This window comes from Piliocolobus tephrosceles, chromosome 4 (genome assembly GCF_002776525.5).
Source record: "Piliocolobus tephrosceles isolate RC106 chromosome 4, ASM277652v3, whole genome shotgun sequence".
NCBI lineage: Eukaryota > Metazoa > Chordata > Mammalia > Primates > Cercopithecidae > Piliocolobus > Piliocolobus tephrosceles.
Window position 1 is genome coordinate 133,143,268 of NC_045437.1, and position 20,538 is coordinate 133,163,805.

Below are 20,538 nucleotides of genomic sequence, written 5' to 3' on the forward strand. Positions count from 1 at the left end.
AAAAAAAAAAAAAAAAAAAAAAAAAATATATATATATATATATATATGCTTCCATTCTTTATTAGATAGATTATCTCTAGAAGATACACACAGAATTATACCTAGGAGATATAGAAATTAGAGATGTAAGTATCTTTAGAAAATATACTGTTAATAAGTGCTATTCCTCCAGGATGTAGAGAAGTAGGAACTGGATGACTACAAGAAAAATTTTCCAAGACATATGTATATCTTTACAATATTATGCATGTTTGACCTATTTTTTAAAATCTTGAAATGGAACATGGCTTCTTCATTAGATAGCAGGCTTAGCATGCAACCCTCCCCACACACAAATATAAATCCTCAGTAAGGTAGGAAGAATTTATATCAAACAGGCCAGGTGTGGTGGCTCACGCCTATAATCCCAGCACTTTAGGAGGCCAAGGCGGGGAGATCATGAGGTCAGGAGTTCAAGAACAGCCTACCAAGATGGTGAAACCCCATTTCTACAAAAAAAAAAAAAAAAGAAATAAATACAAAAATAGCCAGTCGTGGTGGCAGGTGCTTGTAATCCCAGCTACTCGGGAGGCTGAGGCAGAGAATTGCTTGAACCCAAGAGGCGGAGGATGCAATGAGCTGTGATTGTGCCACTGCATTTTCCAACTTGGGTGACAGAGTGAGAATCCATCTGGAAAAAAAAAAAAAGAATTTATATAAAACATTATTCTCTGAGTAGATCTTGATGAGAATATGGGGATGGAATAACCTGGGGGGGAACAGGAAGAAGAGGCTGAGTATTCCCTCCTAGAAAATATTCTTAACTTCACTACTTTACCAAAGATACCTTTGCTCTTGGGGACTTCTGATAGACGAGTATACTGATAGATGTTGCTTGCCCACCCAGGAGCCCGACCTGCCCCTGACCTGTGCTTCGAGAAGGTGAATGTGGCAGGAGACACCTTTGGAAACTGTGGAAAGGACATGAATGGTGAACATAGGAAGTGCAACACAAGGTGATGACCAAAGGGCAGACCCCATGAAATGAGGATGAACAAGCAGTTTCTACTCTGTCCTCACTGCTACCCAGCTTAGCAGCGTGACTGGCCCCAGAGCTGCACCTTTACATCAATCAGTTGAAGTCAGTCATCTGTTCTGGGCCCCCTGTTTGACAGTGCACTATTCATCTCTAAGGAAGTCAAGGAGGGTGTGGGTGGCAGTGCTTCCTAGAAAGTTGCTCAGGCTTCCTTTGGGGACCATCTTACAGGAGGGCAGGTAATCAGCCCTTTTGGGTCATTTCTGCAAAATTCTAATCATGCCCTAATTTGAATAACTCCTCATTCATTAATTCACTAATTCATTCATTTATTCATCATTCATTCCAACCAACCATCCACTCATCTGTCTATCCATCCATCCATCCATCCATCCATTCATCCATCTATCCATCCATCTACCACCCATTCACCCACTGATCCATCCATCCATCCATCCATCCATCCGTCCATCTATCCATCTACTATCTATTGAAGGTTTACCGTCTATCTACTATCTATTGAAGATTTACCATGTGCAAGATACAGTGCTGAGTGCATGGAACTTGTAATTAACAATACAGTATGATAACGGGAGTGTGGAGAGAGCCATCCAACCCATCTTAGTGTGTCAGAGTGGTTTCCCAAAGGAAATTATACCTACACTGAGATCTGGAGCAGTTACCTAGGTGAACAGGGTAGAGAGTTGTACTGGTGCATAGGAGAGTGATCCAGGAAGAGAGATGAATAGAGAAAAACTGGCGGTTGAGAGAACTGAGAACAGTTTGATACAGTTAAAGTATAACATTGAGATGCAAAGGAGAAGGTCTGCTGAGAAATTAGTCTGGATAGTTTAGACTAATTAGTCTAAACTAGATGGACCAGATCATGAAAAGCCTCAAATGCATGGCTAGGGGAGTTTGGACTTTAGCTTGAGAGCAGTGTGGAAATTAGACTCCTGTGAGGCAGACTGGAGGCAGGTAAATCAGTCTAAAGCAGACCAGGTAAGGGGAGTGGGGCAGTGTGAATTAAGGTAGATATATAGGAGGGAAGATGGATAGAGTTTGAAAATGGCTTGAACCCAGGACTGAGGGAGAATGGGGAGTTGGAGATGACCCCAGATTTCTGGCTGGAGCTCCTGGGTGGATGGCGGTATAAGGAGCAAAAAGGGAAAGATTGCTCAGCTCAGGTGGCTGTTCTTAGAGTTAAGGACTTTTCGAGGCCAGTTCTCTGGTCTAGATTTGCTCAGGGTCAAGGAGCCTGTTCTCTTCCCTTGGTGTCAGTCCACATGGAGTCTCTCCTGGTGAGTCTCCAAAGCACATGGCTGCCCTAAACCTTTGCCCCACCCCACGCAAGCCCACTGTCTTGGTCAGGAAAGACTGAAGCTCTCTGATGCCCCAGCTTTTCCTCTGCCTCTGATTCCGCCTCCTTCCCTCTCTGTCTCTTGTGCCCAGAGATGCGAAGTGTGGGAAGATCCAGTGTCAGAGCTCCGAGGCCCGGCCCCTGGAGTCCAATGCGGTGCCCATCGACACCACTATCATCATGAATGGGAGGCAGATCCAGTGCCGGGGCACCCATGTCTACCGAGGTCCTGAGGAGGAGGGTGACATGCTGGACCCAGGGCTGGTGATGACCGGAACCAAGTGTGGCTACAACCATGTGAGTCCCTTCCCCCATCTCACCTAGGAGCCGGCTGTAGAGCAGAGTGATTGAGAAGTGAGCTTTGAGGGAAGGATGCCTGGGCTCAGATGCCACCTCCCCAACCTCTGAGCCTCGGTGGCTCACTTCATGAAGCATGTATAGTGACAGCAGGCGCCCACCCCAGAGAATTGTCAGAAGGATTAAAGAAAATCATCCCGGTAAAGCACTTAGGTCACCTAGCTAGTGCCACTTTCATTCTCATCGCTAATTATCATGGGAATTAAAAATGGACTAGGAGTTAGGGAAGCCTGAGCAAAATGATAGCAACTATCCCATAGAGTCGATTCTGATAATGAAACTATGAAAAACATGAAGCATTTAGCATAGCACCTGGCACAATACTGTCACCATCATTATTTTTAAATATAATGTTAAAATTGGTACATATTAATGACAAGTAATTAACATAATCAATGTAATAGTCCTATAATATTATATTGTTAAATATGATACTTTAACAATGTATTTGTTTTCTCTCTAATCACAAAAGTAATAGCATAATTTAGCTGACTATTGTCCTGTCCTTAGCGTTTGGGGGCTGTTTTCCATTTTTCACTTTGATAGTTACCTGGAGTGGGCTGCCTTTTTGGGTCCTCATAGTTTTTTTTTTTTTTTTTTTTTTTTTTTGAGATGGAGTCTTGCTCTGTGGCCCAGGCTGGAGTGCAGTGGTACAATCTCGGCTCACTGCCACCTCTGTCTCCCGGACTCAAGCAGTTCTGCCTCAGCCTCCCGAGTAGCTGGGATTACAGGCACAGGCCACCAGGCCCAGCTGATTTTTGTATTTTTAGTAGAGACAGAGTTTCACCATGTTGGCCGGTCTGGTCTCGAACTCCTGACCACAGGTGATCCACCCACCTTGGCCTCCCAAAGTGCTGGGATTATGGGCATGAGCCACCAGGCTGGGCCATGGGTCCTCATATGTTCCAAGTACAAAATCTTGCCTCCTAACTCCCAACCAGCATCCCTCCCACTGCACTGATCATTCTGTTTTCTCCCTGTGCAGATTTGCTTCGAGGGGCAGTGCAGGAACACCTCCTTCTTTGAAACTGAAGGCTGTGGGAAGAAGTGCAATGGCCACGGGGTGCGTGCTGGGTTCTGGCTTCTTTGTGTCATGGGGGCGTCATGAGGGCAGGCCCTGTGGGTGGTGATGCTCTCTGGGGTGCTGATGCCTCTACCCTTTCTTCACTCCAGGTCTGTAACAACAACCAGAATTGCCACTGCCTGCCGGGCTGGGCCCCGCCCTTCTGCAACACACCAGGGCACGGGGGCAGCATTGACAGCGGGCCCATGCCCCCTGAGAGTGAGTGCCAGCCCTGCTAGGGCCACTGCCCGCTTTTGTGAGAAGAGTGGGTGTCAGGGGCAGGTGGCATGTTGCAGAGCATCCACATTGAGTCAGCTTCATTGTCCTGATTTTGCAGAGAGGAAATCAGGATAAAGAGAGACCGAGAGAGGAGCAACTGCCCATAGTGTGGTGTGGGGTCACGGTTCAGTCTCTCTTCTCCCATCCTTTCTACCGAGGACGGGGAGCTTGCTTAGTAGAGTGAGAGCAAGAGAGACTGTAGGTCATTGAATGTTCCCATTCTTTTTAGGGAACGTGGTGACTATTTCTTTTTGGGCACTTAAAAATCATCATGAACCTGGCACACATTATGGTGGTTTAGATTTCCTCTAATGGACACAAGTTAAAATGGGGAACCAGACTCTCAGAAAAGTTTCGTAGTATTTTAGTGGATCTCTCAAGGATTCTAGCACTGTGGTTTGTAAAGATTTTTTAAAAAAATAGTACCAAAGAACTTAAAAAAAAAAGCACCAAAATCTTTCAAGGAAGAAACCCCAATATGTAAAACTGATAAAAGTAGTATTTTGTTAGTACAAATATATTCTGTATATTTACATTAACCACTTGAGAGAATATTGGGGTAGTTTTGATGAAACCAAATGTTAAGTTATGGATTATGGGTGAGAGTTCTAGTCTTAAATCTGTCTGGGTCTTTTTGCTTCTTTGTTCATTTTTTTTTTTTTTTTTTTTTTTTTGGGTCGGGTGCAGTGGCTCACGCCTGTAATCCCAGCACTTTGGGAGGCTGAGGCGGGCAGATCACAAGGGCAGGAGATCGAGACCATCCTGGCTAACACTGTGAAACCCCGTCTCTACTAAAAATACAAAAAATTAGTCAGGCGTGGTGGCGGGTGCCTGTAGTCCCAGCTACTTGGGAGGCTGAGGCAAGAGAATGGCGTGAACCCGAGAGGCAGAGCTTGCAGTGAGCCGAGATGGCACCACTGCACTCCAGCCTGGGCAACAGAGCAAGACTCTGTCTCAAAAAAAAAAAAAAAAAAGTTTTTTATTTTGAAAGGGAGTCTTGCTCTGTCACCGTGGCTGTAGTGCAGTGGTGTGATCACGACTCACTGCAACCTCTGCCTCCCGGGTTCAAGCGATTCTTCTGCTTCAGCCACCTGAGTAGCTGGGATTACAGGTGCCTGCCACCACATCTGGGTAATTTTTGTATTTTTAGTAGAGACAGGATTTCACAATGTTGGCCAGGCTGGTCTCGAACACCTGACCTCAAGTGATCCGCCCACCTCAGCCTCTCAAAGCTCTCAAAGCATGAGCCAGCACGCCTGGCCAAGTCTTTTTGTATTTTGGTGTTGGTTCCTTTCTGTTCAGGAAAATCATGATTCAGGCTAAAAACTAGTGGCAAATTGTAACAGAGCTTGAACTGCTTGCCTGAAAAGGGACTCTCTTCAATTAAGTAGAAGTGGCTATGGAAGCTTTGTACTGTAGAGTCTGTGCAAAACAAGTTGACTTGGCTCTTTGAGCTAACATTAGTGGTTTCCCCGTGGTACATAATGTGTGTGGTTTTTTTTTGAGACGGAGTCTCACTCTGTTGCCAGCTGGAGTGCAGTGGCACAATCTCTGCTCACTGCAACCTCCGCCTCCCAGGTTCAAGCGATTCTCTTGCCTCAGCCTCCTGAGTAGCTGGGACTACAAGCATGTGCCACCACGCCCAGCTAATTTTTGTATTTTTAGTAGAGATGAGGCTTCGCCACGTTGGCCAGGATGGTCTTGACCTCTTGACCTTGTGATCGGCTCACCATGGCCTCCCAAAGTACTGGGATTACAGGTGTGAGCCACTGTGCCCGGCCCATAATGTGTGTTTTTAATTATAATTTGTAAGTTAAAGTAAGTAATACAAATTAAATGCAAATCAAATGCCTAAAGAAGAAGCAGGAATACCTATTTTGAAATCTGCTGTAGCCCAGACAGCTTCTAAATCTCCCACTTGGGTTCTGTTTCTGGAAGGTGTGGGTCCCGTGGTAGCTGGAGTGTTGGTGGCCATCTTCGTGCTGGCGGTCCTCATGCTGATGTACTACTGCTGCCGACAGAACAACAAACTAGGCCAACTCAAGCCCTCAGCTCTCCCTTCCAAGCTGAGGCAACAGTTCTGGTATGACAGGGTTCCGTGGAGGACTCAGGGTCAATTTATGGGTCACAAAGGTCTCCATAAATGGTACTTAGCAAAAGTGTTGGTGACAGTGGGTCTAATTCAGGGAAGACAAATGCAAGGAACATGCTACCCTCTCCCCTGCTGTGACTGTGACAGGCATTACTAGCTGATCTTATTGTAAATACTCTACTGATTCTGGTCATCACTCCCGACTTCTTCTCAGCAGAATATCCCCAAGCAAATCAAGCTGAAATATAAAATAAAATCTGTTTGCCATCCTTTATCTACTTGATTTGTTCCCCATGTTATTTTATTTATTTATTTTTGAGATGAAGTTTCGCTCTTGTTTCCCAGGCTGGAGTGCAGTGGCGCAATCTTGGCTCACTGCAACCTCCGTCTCCTGGGTTCAAGCGATTCTCCTGCCTCAGCCTCTTGCGTAGCTGGGACTACAGGTGCGTGCCACCATACCCAGCTAATTTTTTGTATTTTTAGTAGAGATGGGGTTTCACCATGTTGGCCAGGCTGGTCTCAAACTCCTGACCTCAGGTGATCTGCCCGCTTCAGCCTCCCGAAGTGCTGGGATTACAGGCATGAGCCACCATGCCTGGCCCCCTCTTTGTCTTTTTAACCACTGTTGCTTTAAAGTTTGTTTCATCTGATGTAAGAATAGCTACTCCTGCTTGCTTTTGGTGTCCATTTAAAAAGTGATTTATTATTTTGGATATGGAAGATGTACAGTCTCTGAATCACCTATTAAATAATGCTTGTTCTGGAGGGGATTTTAAGTCCCAGGTCTTTCTGGGTCTGTGCCTGATTGGGATTGGTTGATGGCTCATGACACCCTTGTGTCTCCTCAGAGGGGAAGGTTCTTAAAAGGGTGAAGAGAAGGTGTTGCGAGAGCTCTGCTTTGTATAAGGCCAACTCTGTTTCCCTGAGAGTTCTCCATTGGCCACACGTTTCCCTACTTAGGAAGATGTGGTTTGAGAAGACCAATCCCACTGCCTCCAGAGCAGACTTGGGGAAGATTTAGCTGCTTGCTGGCCCTGCTTGCGTCAAAGGGAACTCAGCCACTGTCCCCTGCTGAACATCTGCCCCTTTCTTCTCCTCCCCCATTTCTTGTTTCTAGTTGTCCCTTCAGGGTGTCTCAGAACAGCGGGACTGGTCATGCCAACCCAACTTTCAAGCTGCAGACGCCCCAGGGCAAGCGAAAGGTAAGAGCTTTGCACCACTGAACTTGGCTACTTTATCCCTCACGGTCATGCTGTATTTTTCTACGAGCCTCTGTGGGCCCATGGATTGGTAATAAAAGCCCTTTTATTGGCTGGAGAGACATGTTATTTGGTTCTGACTTCCCCTAATGACTTTAAAGGTTGCATCTGACCCCTGGGAACCTCGGGCGGTTGATAGATTGGTGTGTCTGTTCTCCCTTTGGGCTCTGGTTTATCTCAAAGAGACACACAAGGGCAGCCCGAGTGATTTCTAGTCTCAGGTGTTCCTTAACTTGTGCATACAGGTAATCAACACTCCTGAAATCCTGCGGAAGCCCTCCCAGCCTCCTCCCCGGCCCCCTCCAGATTATCTGCGTGGTGGGTCCCCACCTGCACCACTGCCAGCACACCTGAGCAGGGCTGCCAGGAACTCCCCAGGGCCCGGGTCTCAAATAGAGAGGACGGAGTCATCCAGGAGGCCTCCTCCAAGCCGGCCAATTCCCCCCGCACCAAATTGCATCCTTTCCCAGGTAAGTGGATTGTCAGCAGCCTTGGGCTGGGAACATTGCTTTTAAGACCACTTTCACTGGGTAATGGCAAAAGTGGGGAAGGTGAAACTTGTGGGGTCATGAGCTGACTGCCTTTTCTGCAATTCGGTCAATATGGGGCACACAGCGGATTAGAGCAATTAACATGGGGAAACAGACTCTCCAGGCAGCTCCTAAACCACCTGGCATTTTCTCCCGGGTTGGCCTATTTTATGATAAGCCACTACCCACCTTCCACCCCAAATGAACGTCTGTCAGTTCCCCATGCTCGTCTGCCTGCTAGGACTTTGCCAGTGCTGCTTGTTCTGCCTGATACACTCCTGCCTTGGCGGGGCCAGCTCCTGCTCGTCCTCAGTTCTGCTCCTAGATGCCGCTTCTCCCGGGAAGCCTACTCTGATTCCTCAAGTCTGAGGCTGATGGGACTGTACTTTTCTCACCAGAGTACACTTCCCACCAAATTGTACCTGTTGGTACCTTCTACTGATTGGAAAGTCTTGCTGAGGGATGTACCCTGATGCCTTGCCCATCCCAAGGGGCAGGTGCCTCTGGGAGGTGAGAGTGGGGTCCAGACTCTCTGCCCCCAGGCCTGGTGCTCATGGAAGCAGAGCCCGCCCAGCAGCCTGTTCCACTGCATGTGTGTGCTCTGATGGCTCCGACCACACCTTCTGCAGGAGATCCCCCAGTGCAGGCACAGGTGTTTCCTGGGTGGCAGCCGGGCGGGTTGCCTTCCGGAACTGGCCTGTGTGTTTTGGGGGTGACCTCTCAACTGAGACTGCTTTCCTTGGGTGTGGTCCAGAGGGTTCCATGGAACCCAAGCTGTCTCTGACCCTAAGGACTCTGGGGTTGGCTGCAGGCTTTGGAGGGTCCTTAGGATGTATGGCAGTGGTACAGTTTGGGAGAGCTGAGGGCATCCATTCTGTTCCTCTGCTGTGAAACCGCTGCTCTCCCCTTCCTTTTGTGTGGGGCTGCGGTAGAATGGAGAAATCCCCGTGCAGAAAGAGAGAGGAAAGATTGACAAGGAGAGAGAGGGAAGGAGGAAACGAAAACAAGAGAGGGGAGGAGTGGAGAGAGAGAGGTGGAGAGTGTACTCATGTGCTGGGGGTGCTCTAACAGATTACTGCACACTGGGTGACTTCAAAACAGACACCTCTTTTCTCACAGTTCTGGAGGCTAGGAGTCCAAGGTCAAGGTGCTGGCAGGGTTGGCTTCTGAAGCCTCTCTCAGTGGCTTGCAGGTGGCTGCCCTCTTGCTGAGTTCTCACGTGGCCTTTCCTATGCACTCCTGCCTCCCTGGTGTCTCTGTGTGGCGAACTCTCCTCTTCTTATGAGAACACCAGATTGGATGAGGTGGCCTCATTCTACCCTAATCACCTTTTTAAAGACCTTATCTCTAAATACGGCCACATTCTGAGGTACTCAGGGTTAGGGGTTCAGCATATGATTTTTTTTTTAAGTGATGAATGCACAGTTCAGTCCCTAACAGAGAGATGAAAGAAAGGGAGAAAGCAGGCGTGTAGAGACTTGGGGTTACAGGAGAGCAGGGGTGCCGGCGGAGGGAGTAGGGAGTGGGTCGGACTAGCAATCCACTCAGATTATTGTTCCAAAAAACCTACACTAGAGGCGTGTTCAGAGAACACAGGGCCAGCCTCACCCCTGTCACCCCAAGGTGCTAAGCCCTAGGTCAAGAGGGGTCAGGGACAGTGGGGACCCAGCTGTGTGTTAAGTGGTGGAGGCTGCGTGTACCCTGCGCCTGCGTTTCTGGGGCTGCTGGCAGGAGTCCCGGGTGCAGGAAGCTGCCCAGCCAGTGGCAGGTGCCCCAAAACACAGCTAGCTCCCAAGCACAGCTTCTCCTGGGCCCCAGGGCCCAGTTGGGGGTCTCTCTACAAGAAAACAGTGGGAGGCAGCTGCTGCGAGTGGGGGCTGCTGTGATGACATTGGGCTGCCACCTGCCTTCTCACAGCCATTCCAAGAAGGGAGTTGCCGCAGCCCTCATTTCTCTTGGAGGTTACCAGGCCTCACAGGGTTGAAGGGACTCGCGTGACATTGCACATTTGTGAGTGGAGGAGCTAGGACTTGAACCCAGGTCTCACCCAGCTGAGCGAGACAGCCTCCTGCCCTGGGGCCGCTCACAGTCTCCAGTCGGCCATCAAAGATTCCCCACCTCCTAGCTGGGGGACATGGAATCCCTGGAGAAGTGATGGATAAAACCTCATCGCTTCTTCAGTTCTGCTATTCTAAACTGGCTTATGCACCTGCACTCTGGGCCAGGGGATGACGAGGAAGGCAGATGGCAGCTTTGCCTCCAGGAGCTCGCATTCTGCTGGGGCAGCGACTCCAGGATACGTGTCACTGTAACAGCGATACTTGCTGGGAAAGAGAGGCTCAGGGTGTTCAGAAGAGTAACAAGGGGATTTGACCTAGTCTGGGAAATCCAGGAAGGTTTCCCTGAGGAGGTGACATTTGAGCTGAGACATGAAGGAGGAACAGGACTTAACCAGGCTGTGAGGACAAGTGACGAAGGAGCTTTCCTGGTCCCAGGACCCACTAGTAGGGAGGCTCTGTCATGGGAGAGGGCCCTGCGGGTTGAAGGAACTTGAAGTTTTGTGTTCTTGGAGCCCAAGGAGCTATGAGATGAGGCTGGAAAGCCAGGAGGAGCCCAACTATGCCCAGGCCACATAGCCTTGGTCAGGACTTTGGTCTGTATTCCATAGAAAGAGGACAGTGGTGACATGATGCAATTCTCTATTGACAAGGATTGATCGCTGTTTGGGATATCTTTAGGCGGGAGGGAGGTGTAGTTCCTGCAAGGGGCCCATAGATGCTTCTGAAGCTGTTAATCTACTGTTTGACCTGCATGAGGATTACTTGGTGTATTCACATTGTGATAATTCATCTAGTTGTATAAATATGATTTGTTCACCTTTTTCTGTGTATATTATATTTGAATTTTTTAAAATAGTTTTAAAAAATGAAAGTCACTCTAGAAGCAAATGGGTGTCCTAGTTAGAAGATTGAAAGGTTGTCCTGAAGAAAGATGGTAAAAGCTTGGAGCAGGGAGTAGGCAGGGCTGATGGAGTGAAGCTGATAAGAAATGTGCAGAAGAGAAAATAGACAGGACTTGAGGATCCATTGCAAATAGGGCTTGGCAGGGGATGATGCCCCGTGTCAGGCTTGTGCAATCTGATTGAGTGAGATGCTGTCCCTTGTGGTGGAAGGGAGCGTGGGCCAGAGTAGCTGAGGGACTGTTACTGCTTTAGAAAAAGGAAAACAGTGCTGGGCGAGGGCCCTGGTAGGGCTGAGTCGGATCATCACAGATGTGGCCTGTGGCCGGCTGCTGCGCTGGGAGGCCCAGTGCTGATATGCTGATGAGGCTCCTGCCCAAACACCAGCCCCTCAGTGGCTCATTGGCACAGCTCCTTGGGAGCACAGCCTTTACCAGTTGCAACCTGACATCTGCACCCAGCTGTCACCTGCCCCAGAAGGTCTCTGTCCTGGCTTCCAGCAACCACTGCAACTTGGCAGCTATTCTGGACTGGGGAAAGTGGTGGTGAAGGGGGCAGGTTGCATTGTCCTTCTAGGTGGAGCTGAAGAACATGGCTTTTTGGCCATAAGAATTTGCTTTACTTTCTGACGCCGCGAAGCTTCTTGGAGAAAATCTCGGCTCTTTGTGTTATTCCTGCCTTCTCTACATGCTTGCCTTTTGTCCACTTTCATATGTGGTAGTGACCCTCTCGAGAAGGGAAGGAAGTCAAGGAGAGCAGGCACTGGAACACCCATCTATGCTGTTGGCTTCCCCTTAAACCCCAACAGCTTGGGGGCTTGCGGGTGGCACCATCATTCTTTCCCCCTAAAAAAAATGGATCAGTTAATACATATTGAGCACCTACCATATGCTAGGCACTGTTCTGAAAGCCGAAGATGTATCAGCGAACCAAACAGATGGAGACCCCACCCTGCTTCAACTCTAGAGGGGGACGGAGAGACAGAAAGTAAAACTCAACTTGATAAGTAAATAAATTACTTATGTTGGAAGGCGGGAAGTGATATGAAAAGAAAAGAAGAGATATGTTAGGATACAAAGGTCAGGGAATGTCAGGGTGGGGCTGTTGTAATTTTAAATAAGGTAGTCAGGGCAAAGCCTTGTGGAGATGGTGAGAACATGGAGGTAATAGTAACACAGCAAGGACAGAATCCATGAAATGTGCCACACACATAGACAACCAACATGAACAAAATGTAGCTGCTGCTTTGTTTAAATTTTGTTTTAATCTAAACAGGCAATACACATACATGCTCTCGTTAAAAAACAAATGGAATGTTCAAGGGCTGGGCATGATGGCTCATGCCTGTAATCCCAGCACTTTGGGAGGCCGAGGCAGGCAGATCACCTGAGGTCAGAGTTCGAGACCAGCCTGACCAACATGGCGAAACCCCATCTCTACTAAAAACACAAAAATTAGCCGGGCATGGTAGTGGGCCCCTGTAATCCTAACTACTCAGGAGGCTGAAGTGAGAGAATCGTTTGAATTTGGGAGGCAGAGGTTGCAGTAAGCCGAGATTGTGCCATTGTACTCCAGCCTGGGGGACAGAGCAAGACTCCATCTCAAAAAAAAATAAAAGAAATGTTCACCTGGACCACACCCCTCACCTTTTGCACCCCATCCCAGCATAATCTCTTTTCAATTTGGTCTGTATCCTTCCTTTTTTTCTGTTTATAGGCATTTCTAGTAGGTGGTGAGCATGGTGACTTATTTTATGTCAACTATCCTCTCCAGCTTGTTTATTCCACCTAACAACTCTTGAACATCTCCCTACGCCAGCCCCATCAACCTACTTCATTCTTTTTAAGTGCTATATCATCTGTCACTTTATAATTTTAGTTATTTTTCTGCTGATGAAATTTTGCTTATTTATAGTTTCTTTGCTGTTACAAATAGTGCTGCAAGGAACAGATTTGTTACATAGGTATACACATGCCATGGTGGTTTACTGCACCCATCAATCCGTCATCTACATTAGGTATTTCTCCTGATGCGATCACTCCCCTAGCCCCTCACCATCTAACAGGCCCCGGTGTGTAATGTTCTCCTCCCTGTGTCCATGTGTTCTCATTTCATCTTCAACTCCCACTTATGAGTAAGAACATGCGGTGTTTGGTTTTCTGTTCTTGTGTTATTTTGCTGAGAATGATGGTTTCCAGCATCATCCATGTCCCTGTAAAGGACAGATATCCTTTTTTATGGCTGCATAGTATTCCGTGGTGTATACGTGCTACATTTTCTTTATCCAGTTTATCACTGATGGGCATTTGGGTTGGTTCCAAGTCTTTGCTATTGTGAATAATGCCACAATAAACATACGTGTGCATGTGTCTTTATAGCAGAATGATTTATAATCCTTTGGGTATATACCCAGTAATGGGATTGCTGAGTCAAATGGTATTTCTAGTTCTAGATCCCCCCTATTTAATAATGATGCTGGGAAAACTGGCTAGCCATATGCAGAAAGCTGAAACTGGATCCCTTCCTTACATCTTATACAAAAATTAATTCAAGATGGATTAAAGACTTAAATGTAATACCTAAAACCATAAAAACCCTAGAAGAAAACCTAGGCAATACCATTGAGGACACAGGCATGGGCAAAGACTTCATGACTAAAACACCAAAAGCAATGGGAACAAAAGCCAAAATAGACAAATGGGATCTGATTGAACTAAAGAGCTTCTGCACAGCAAAAGAAACTATCATCAGAATGAACAGACAACCTAGAGAATGGGAGAAAATTTTTGCCATCTATTCATCTGACAAAGGGCTAATATCCCCAATCTACAAAGAACTTAAACAGATTTACAAGAAACAAACAACCCTATCAAAAAGTGGGTGAAGGATATGAACAGACACTTCTCAAAAGAAGACATTTATGCAGCCAACAAACAGATGAAAAAAAGCTCATCATCACTGGTTATTTGTCCTCTCAATAGATACTGCCAGCTTGCTCTCCTGACTTCCTCTTGAGAATATAAACACATTATACATACAGTTTCTTTCTAAATGGGACCATACAGTATATAACTTTTTCCTATCTGATTTTGACCCATAAGATACCAGGGATATTTTCTTTCAAACAGGCCTCTGGCCTTCAAGTGAGGCTTATTGCTTTCTCTCCAGGACTTCTCCAGGCCTCGGCCGCCCCAGAAGGCACTCCCGGCGAACCCAGTGCCGGGCCGCAGGAGCCTCCCCAGGCCAGGGGGTGCATCCCCACTGCGGACTCCTGGTGCTGGCCCTCAGCACTCCCGGCCTTTGGCAGCACCTGCCCCAAAGGTGAGTCCATGGGAAGCCCCCAAGGTGAAAGCTGGTACCAGAGGGCTCCAGGGGGGCAGGTGTAGAGTTGAGAAAACGAAGCAATTCATGCTTCTTGTGGTCTGGACTGAACTTCCAGAACAAAAGCCAAGGACAAAACATTCATGTTTCTTGGTGCCTGCTTGACTGTGGAGTTTCGGCTTCATGTGAAAGTTGATGCTAGGAATCCCAAGCTGTGGTGGCTTCAGTCCTGCTCCCGCACCTGACCTGCAGAGGGACCCTGAGCAAGTCCCTCTTGAGTCTGTTTCCTCATTTGTACAGAGGCAATGATGGGCAGTAGTACCAGCCCCATCAGGTTGCTGTGAAGAGCAAGGCAGTGCATTAGCAGAAGCCACCTGGCCTGCGGGAGGCTGCGCACACTTGGCCCCTCCTCGTACCTCTTCTCTGTGGCTGACAGTCTCAGTTTGCCAGTCTTGGGAGTTGGGTCAGAAAGGGATGAGGTGAAGAAGCTGGCTGACCACCCTGTATTCCCATGAGGCACTAGGAAAACTACGGACTGTGCTGCTGCCTTAGCAGGGAAGGGAAGAGGGAGGGGTGACTGGTCAGTTTGAGACAGCGGCACCCGCCACACCCCTCCCTGCAGGACTGATGGTCTGGGTGAGCGGACACATGGATGCACTTCACCAGAAGCCTTTGTTCTCAGTGGGTGGTCCACCCCTTCTTGTAAATCAGGAGGATGACACCCCCTTGATCCCATTGATTAGCATCAAGCTCATGTCTCTCTCCCTCCCTTCTTTTTCTTCCCAGTTTCCAGAATACAGATCACAGAGGGCTGGAGGGATGATTAGCTCGAAAATCTAGACCTGTCCAAGGGGCTTCTCCCTTTCCTTGAGCTCTCTGGACACTGCAGAGGACGCATGGCCATGGAACCCTGAAGAAGCATGTCTGGCCGCCGCCTCTGATCTCCTCCCACCCTCCTCCAGGAATCTCCACATCTCCAAAAATCTCCTTGTTGACTCAGTGCCTCCTCGGCTTCCTTGGAAGCCCAGAGGGACTACGATCCAATGGCTTCTAGGTGTTGTTTTGTGCAATATACAGCCCCAGGTAGGGAAGGGAGAGTAGAGGAGGGTGAATGGCAGCTTCTCCTCCAGACTCCTAGCCCTGAGGTGCTGATGGAGATGCTCAAGGCTGGCAAGCCCCTCAGGCCAGCTCATCCATTCACTCCTGGGGTGTAGGGCACGCAAAAGAACTTCCCATTGCTTCTGCTCTCCTCAGAGGTCCCGGGCTGGACAGAGGCTGGTACTTACCCACCCCTTTTAGCTTTTAGGGATTAAGGAAGGGTCAAGCCAGCCACTGCTGTGGCTCTGTCCAGGGCTTGGTTGAGGGAATGGCTTCTGGCTGTATGGCTGCATGTGACAAGCCAAGTCCCCTCCCACCTCTCCCCAAACCCCTGCATCCCCTTATTCACACGGGTCACTCTGACTCAGACAGGTACTATTCATAGGCAGTGTAGACAGCAGGAGGAGCCCGGGCTTGGGCTTCCTCTGAGTCGTGATGCCAAAGGTTGCGACTCCTGACTCTGGATAATTTTTAGTTGCTTTTTGTTTTCTCTGCTGCACTTTTCTGGTGCCCCATGTTTTTCTCTCTTCCTTCCCCTCTCATTCCCCTTCTAAGTGTGGTGCTTTGGTGGGCAAACCCTCAGTAGTCCTGACCTTCTGGTGAACAGGTGCTTGTGACCTGCAAGTCAGAGTCCTCTGTCACAGTCGGCCACTGGATTTCCCACATTGGCTCTCAGGAGTGTGACCAGAGTAGACTTGGGGCATGGCCATTGTGGTCATATGTTTATTTTTCATTGTGTTTTGTGACCTCAGCAGGGTGGGGGTCTTCCTCCTTAACTCTCTGAGCTAAATCTAGGTGAGGTCCCCACTTAGGAAGCCCAGCTATTTACAAAGTACACATGAGGGAGCCAGCCTGCCCTAGTGGCTGGTCATTGACTTCGGGCTGGACCGTTGCCTTCTGAGCAGAGAACAGACCCATTTCTGGGAGCTGCCTGAGATCACTGGAGGAGGCAGCCAGCAACAGCTGGGCTGGAACAGTCAGAGCTGGGAGCCGCTTCCTCAACTCAGCTTTTTGTCATTCACTGCCTTTTGTTCTCTCTCTGGTCACTGCCCTTACCTGACCCTCACAGAAAGAGAGCTCTGAGCAGGTGAGGGCCTCTGCGGTGGCTCCTGTCTTCCCTGCAGCAGGGAGGGAGGGCCATGTGGTGCTTTGCTAGATAGTACGGTTTTTGCAAAGCACCTGGAGATGTTTTCCGGGAGATTGACTCCCACCCCACAAAGGTGCTGGGTAGCTCTCTGGACAGGAGCTGGCTTGACTCTCACTCCTCTGAGGCTTTTCTGGGGCCTCCTCCTGTCCTGCCATGAGCAATTGTTTGCTCTTGAAAACCTCACTGCAAGGCTGAGGCTGAGCTTCTGGTTCACCACTCCAGGGCCTCCTTATAGTTCTCTGCATACAATAGGTGCTTCTTGGATGTTCTTGGGTTTGGAAATAAGTGGAAAGTACGGGCTATACCCCTGGGGGAAAAGCCTGGGTTGGGTTTAGAGAGATCTCAGGAAAATGAGTTTCTCTTCCCTCAGGGTGGCTGTGATACAGGTTCCCCACCTCCCTGCCATGGGCCATCCTTGCTCCGGAGATCCATTCGCCACCTTTCCTGTGGCCCGATTAAGTCAGGAGACAATCTTTTATTTAAATGTGCCACCCTCTGCCTCAAGGCTTTGGTTCCTGGAAAGTAAAGGTGAAAACATCCCCCTTAACCCCCTTGCAAAACAAACAAGCAACACCCTCAAAACCCAACCCCATGCCTCGCAGAGGTTCCTGTGGCTTCTCCAGCCTTTCTCCCTCACATCAGGAGGTAGATGGCTCTGAAGTGACAGCGCCACAGTCATAATGACTGCTTGAGCCGGCTGAACCTGCAGTCCACCCTCCCTGGAACCACACCAGAAAGAGGCCTGGGTTGTTGTTTTCTTGCTTTTTTGTTTTGTTTTGTTTTATTATTTTCATATCACCTCCATCCCATAAAGTTGTGCTGTGAACTGGAAGATGGTGGAATGTTTTGGAATTTGATAGACTTTCGGCAGCCAGGTCTACTGATGCTTCTTCACTCCTGGCTCTGTTGAGGGAGGCTGCCCAGGAGGAAGACTGGCCATTGTGCATCCCCTTTTCTCTCCAGTACCCAGTACACTGTTTTGAGGTGTCAAATACAAATAAATCTGGGCTTAGGGAAGGAGAGACCTTATTCCAAAGCATGATTGCAGAAGGGGAAAGGGAATATTGCAAAGGGGAGAGGAAGGGGCCTTATGGGAATCGTGACAAGGCTCAGACCCACCGATGGCAATATCTGCAAGTGTCTCAAAGCCCAGGCAGAAAAGGCCTTTTCTTTTATTGGAAGAATTAACATGGCTAGAAAGAGCCACGTTCAGGGAATGACTTTGTGCCCAGCCTTTTTTTTTTTTCCCCCAGGGGAGGGGCTATTTGCTGGCTCAGGCTGAGGGTGGGCCAAAGTCCAGGGTTGGTGGGGAGGAGGGAAACTTAACTCAAGTTTGGGTTAGTGAGTTAGCAAGCTGTTTATGCAGATGGAGATGTAGGTAAATCTTTTTAAAAGTGAAATTAACCTCCTGCCAGTTTTACAACCCAATAATTTTTTTTTTTTTTTTTACAAGCCTTGGAGCCATCTCTAAAACAAACCTCAAGGGATTTAGTGCCCTATCTCCCTGTCTCTGTAGAAGCTTTAGCCTGGGCACCTGGCTCCATCTTGTAACTGCCTGCTAGCCGTAGATTCCTTTCTGCCTTGCTGGCTTCTCCCTATAAAAGTAAAGCCCTTTTCTGCCCCAGCTCTGAGACACTTGCAGATCTTAAGGTCTGAGACTTGCTGATTTTCTGGTTGGAGGGTTTTTTGTACTGCCATAGTCCCTTCCCCGTGAAGCAATAGCCCCTCACTACCTCCTGCAATATGCCTTTCCAGTAAAGTCTCTCCCTGCCTACTTCCTAATTTATTCTTATTTGACAGAAGGTATGGAAGACTTGCAATTTGAAAATTGGGGACCAGTTCCAAAGTCAGTAATTGTGTTAACCACGTGTATAACAGCTCTGCTGGACACCAAAGAAAGCCATGGGAACACCAACTGGAAAGGTCCCCTTCCCGAGGGAAGCCTGCGAAGGAGAGGTTCTGTAGAATCCAAGCCCACACTTCCAAAGTCACCCCCCCACACGTCCTCTCACACCGTCCACTGTGCGTTTGTATGTGTCTGGGATCCAGGGCAATGTGAATTTTCTTTTTATTTGGGAGATTGTTCACGGAAAACAGATCTTCTTCTCTCTTGTCCACCTGTTAATTGTTTACAATATTTGTACATCTATGCAAAATACTTGAATGGGCCATGGTGCCTTTTTTCCTTGTTTGTATTTAATTAAAATGAATCGTTTGTCATTTGCAATGTTATCTGGTTTGGCAACTCTTTATTGCGTGTTTGTTGTAATGTCCTACTGCTCAGATTAGATAAGATTCATGATGTGGACTCCAGAAAGAGTTCCCACAAGGACCATGAGTTCAGCCTATAAAGCCATCATGGTGGACCCTGAGCCACAGCAAAGCCTATGTTTTCCTGTGACCAGTAGAGGGGGCTGTTTGTCTTTGCACCTGGACGCAGGCTGCTTATTAAATCCTGAGAGTCTTCCATGTTTCTTCTCATCCTACACTACTGAATATAGAATACAGCTGAGAGCTTCTGCTCACCTCCTCATCTTATTAAGGCAAGGCATCATACTTTAAAGAGGGGAGACACTTGCCTAAGGTCTCTTGGGCTGGGTAGGTAGGCACAGCCAGGGATAGGGTTGGGTGTGCTTTCTAATTCCAGAACCCTGCGTGATACCACATCTCATATTCATTAGTGCTTCCCAGTCCATAAAAGGATCCCACTCTTATTCTCTCATTGATCCCTACCTCAATTTTGAGGTTCTCTTGGAGAGATGGAGGATTAATAACCATGATGGAAGGTAACAGTTACTGAATACAGTCAGCCCTCCCTATCTGTGGGTTTCAAATCCATGGATTCAACCAACAGCAGATTGAAATGTTTGAAAAAAAAAAAAAGTACAACTATAAAAAGTAATACAATTTTAAAATACGGTATAACAACGAGTTACACAGCGTTTACATTGTATTAGTTATTCCAAAAATCTGGAGATGATTTAAAGTCTATGGGAGGATATATGTAGGTTATATGCAAATACTATACCATTTTATATAAGGGATTTGGCCGTCCTTAGATTTTGTTACTCATGGGGATCCTGGAACCAATCCCCTGCAGATACCAAGGAGCAGCTGTATTTAACATATGTGAGCCACTGCATGCGATTTACAAATAAGGAATATCTCATTTAATCTTCACAAAAACACTGGGAGGGGTTTCTTGCTCTCTGATTATACTTTTTTGTTGTTGTTTTTTTTTAAAGATGGAGTCTTTCTCTGTCACCCAGGCTGGGGTGAGTGGCATGATCTCAGCTCACTGCAGCCTCCACCTCCCAGGCTCAAGCAATTCTTGTGCCTCAGCCTCCCGTGTAGCTGGGATGACAGGTGCCCACCACCATACCTGTCTAATTTTCACATTTTTAGTAGAGATGACCTCATGGGATCCATCCGCCACAGCCTCCTGAAGTGTTGGGATTACAGGCGTGAGCCACTGCGACAAGCCTGATTATACTTTTCTAACTTCTCGTGGTTATGAGGTTGCCTATGGACCCTAAAGAAATCTAAACACAAATGCTTTCACTACTAACATACCTGCTCATGAAATTGCTTCCCACTCACACATCCCTCCCTGGTTAAGAGGCCACTCTTTCCCTGCTGTCAGCCAGTCTCTGGGGTGATGCTCACATGTTGGTCACTAGCATAATGGAGAAAGGCCTGGTTGGACAGACCCTGGTTGAAGTCCTGACACTGTTTTCTACTCAGTAGATAAGTGGGCCTGGATAAGTTCCAGATTTCTGAGTCTCTTTTCACTATACAAATGGGAGTAATATACCTACCTCAAAAATGTCATGATCATCAATGAAGTTCTGTATGTGAAAGCCCCCAACAGCACCTGTCACAGGCTATGTGCTGAGACATTGCTGACTATATCAGTTTACAGTTGCTTTGCTTAACATGCAGCGTTCTATTGGGATCTCCCTTGCATTGAGAATTTGGGCAAGGAAGGACTGTGATATTGTTCCTTCAATCTTGTTTTTTTTTTTTTTTTTTTTTTTTTTTTTTTTTTTTTTTTTTTT

At 47.7% G+C, this 20,538-nt stretch overlaps 1 protein-coding gene across 2 annotated transcripts in view; it reads left to right on the plus strand.

Annotated features, from left to right (window-relative positions):
• Window positions 1-18,712, plus strand: part of ADAM19 (ADAM metallopeptidase domain 19) — a 98,288-nt gene extending 79,576 nt beyond the window's left edge. The window contains exons 15-23 of one of the 2 annotated variants that reach the window (XM_023218801.2): window positions 887-995; window positions 2,468-2,672; window positions 3,718-3,795; window positions 3,906-4,014; window positions 6,013-6,157; window positions 7,284-7,368; window positions 7,671-7,895; window positions 14,083-14,235; window positions 15,022-18,712. In XM_023218801.2, coding sequence (XP_023074569.1) covers window positions 887-995; window positions 2,468-2,672; window positions 3,718-3,795; window positions 3,906-4,014; window positions 6,013-6,157; window positions 7,284-7,368; window positions 7,671-7,895; window positions 14,083-14,235; window positions 15,022-15,075 — 1,163 coding nt within the window. In that variant the 3' untranslated portion in view covers window positions 15,076-18,712. Of the gene's footprint in view, window positions 1-886; window positions 996-2,467; window positions 2,673-3,717; window positions 3,796-3,905; window positions 4,015-6,012; window positions 6,158-7,283; window positions 7,369-7,670; window positions 7,896-14,082; window positions 14,953-15,021 lie in introns of those variants that run through there. The other variant, XM_023218800.3, reaches the window with a different exon arrangement.
• Window positions 18,713-20,538: the final 1,826 nt, after the last annotated feature.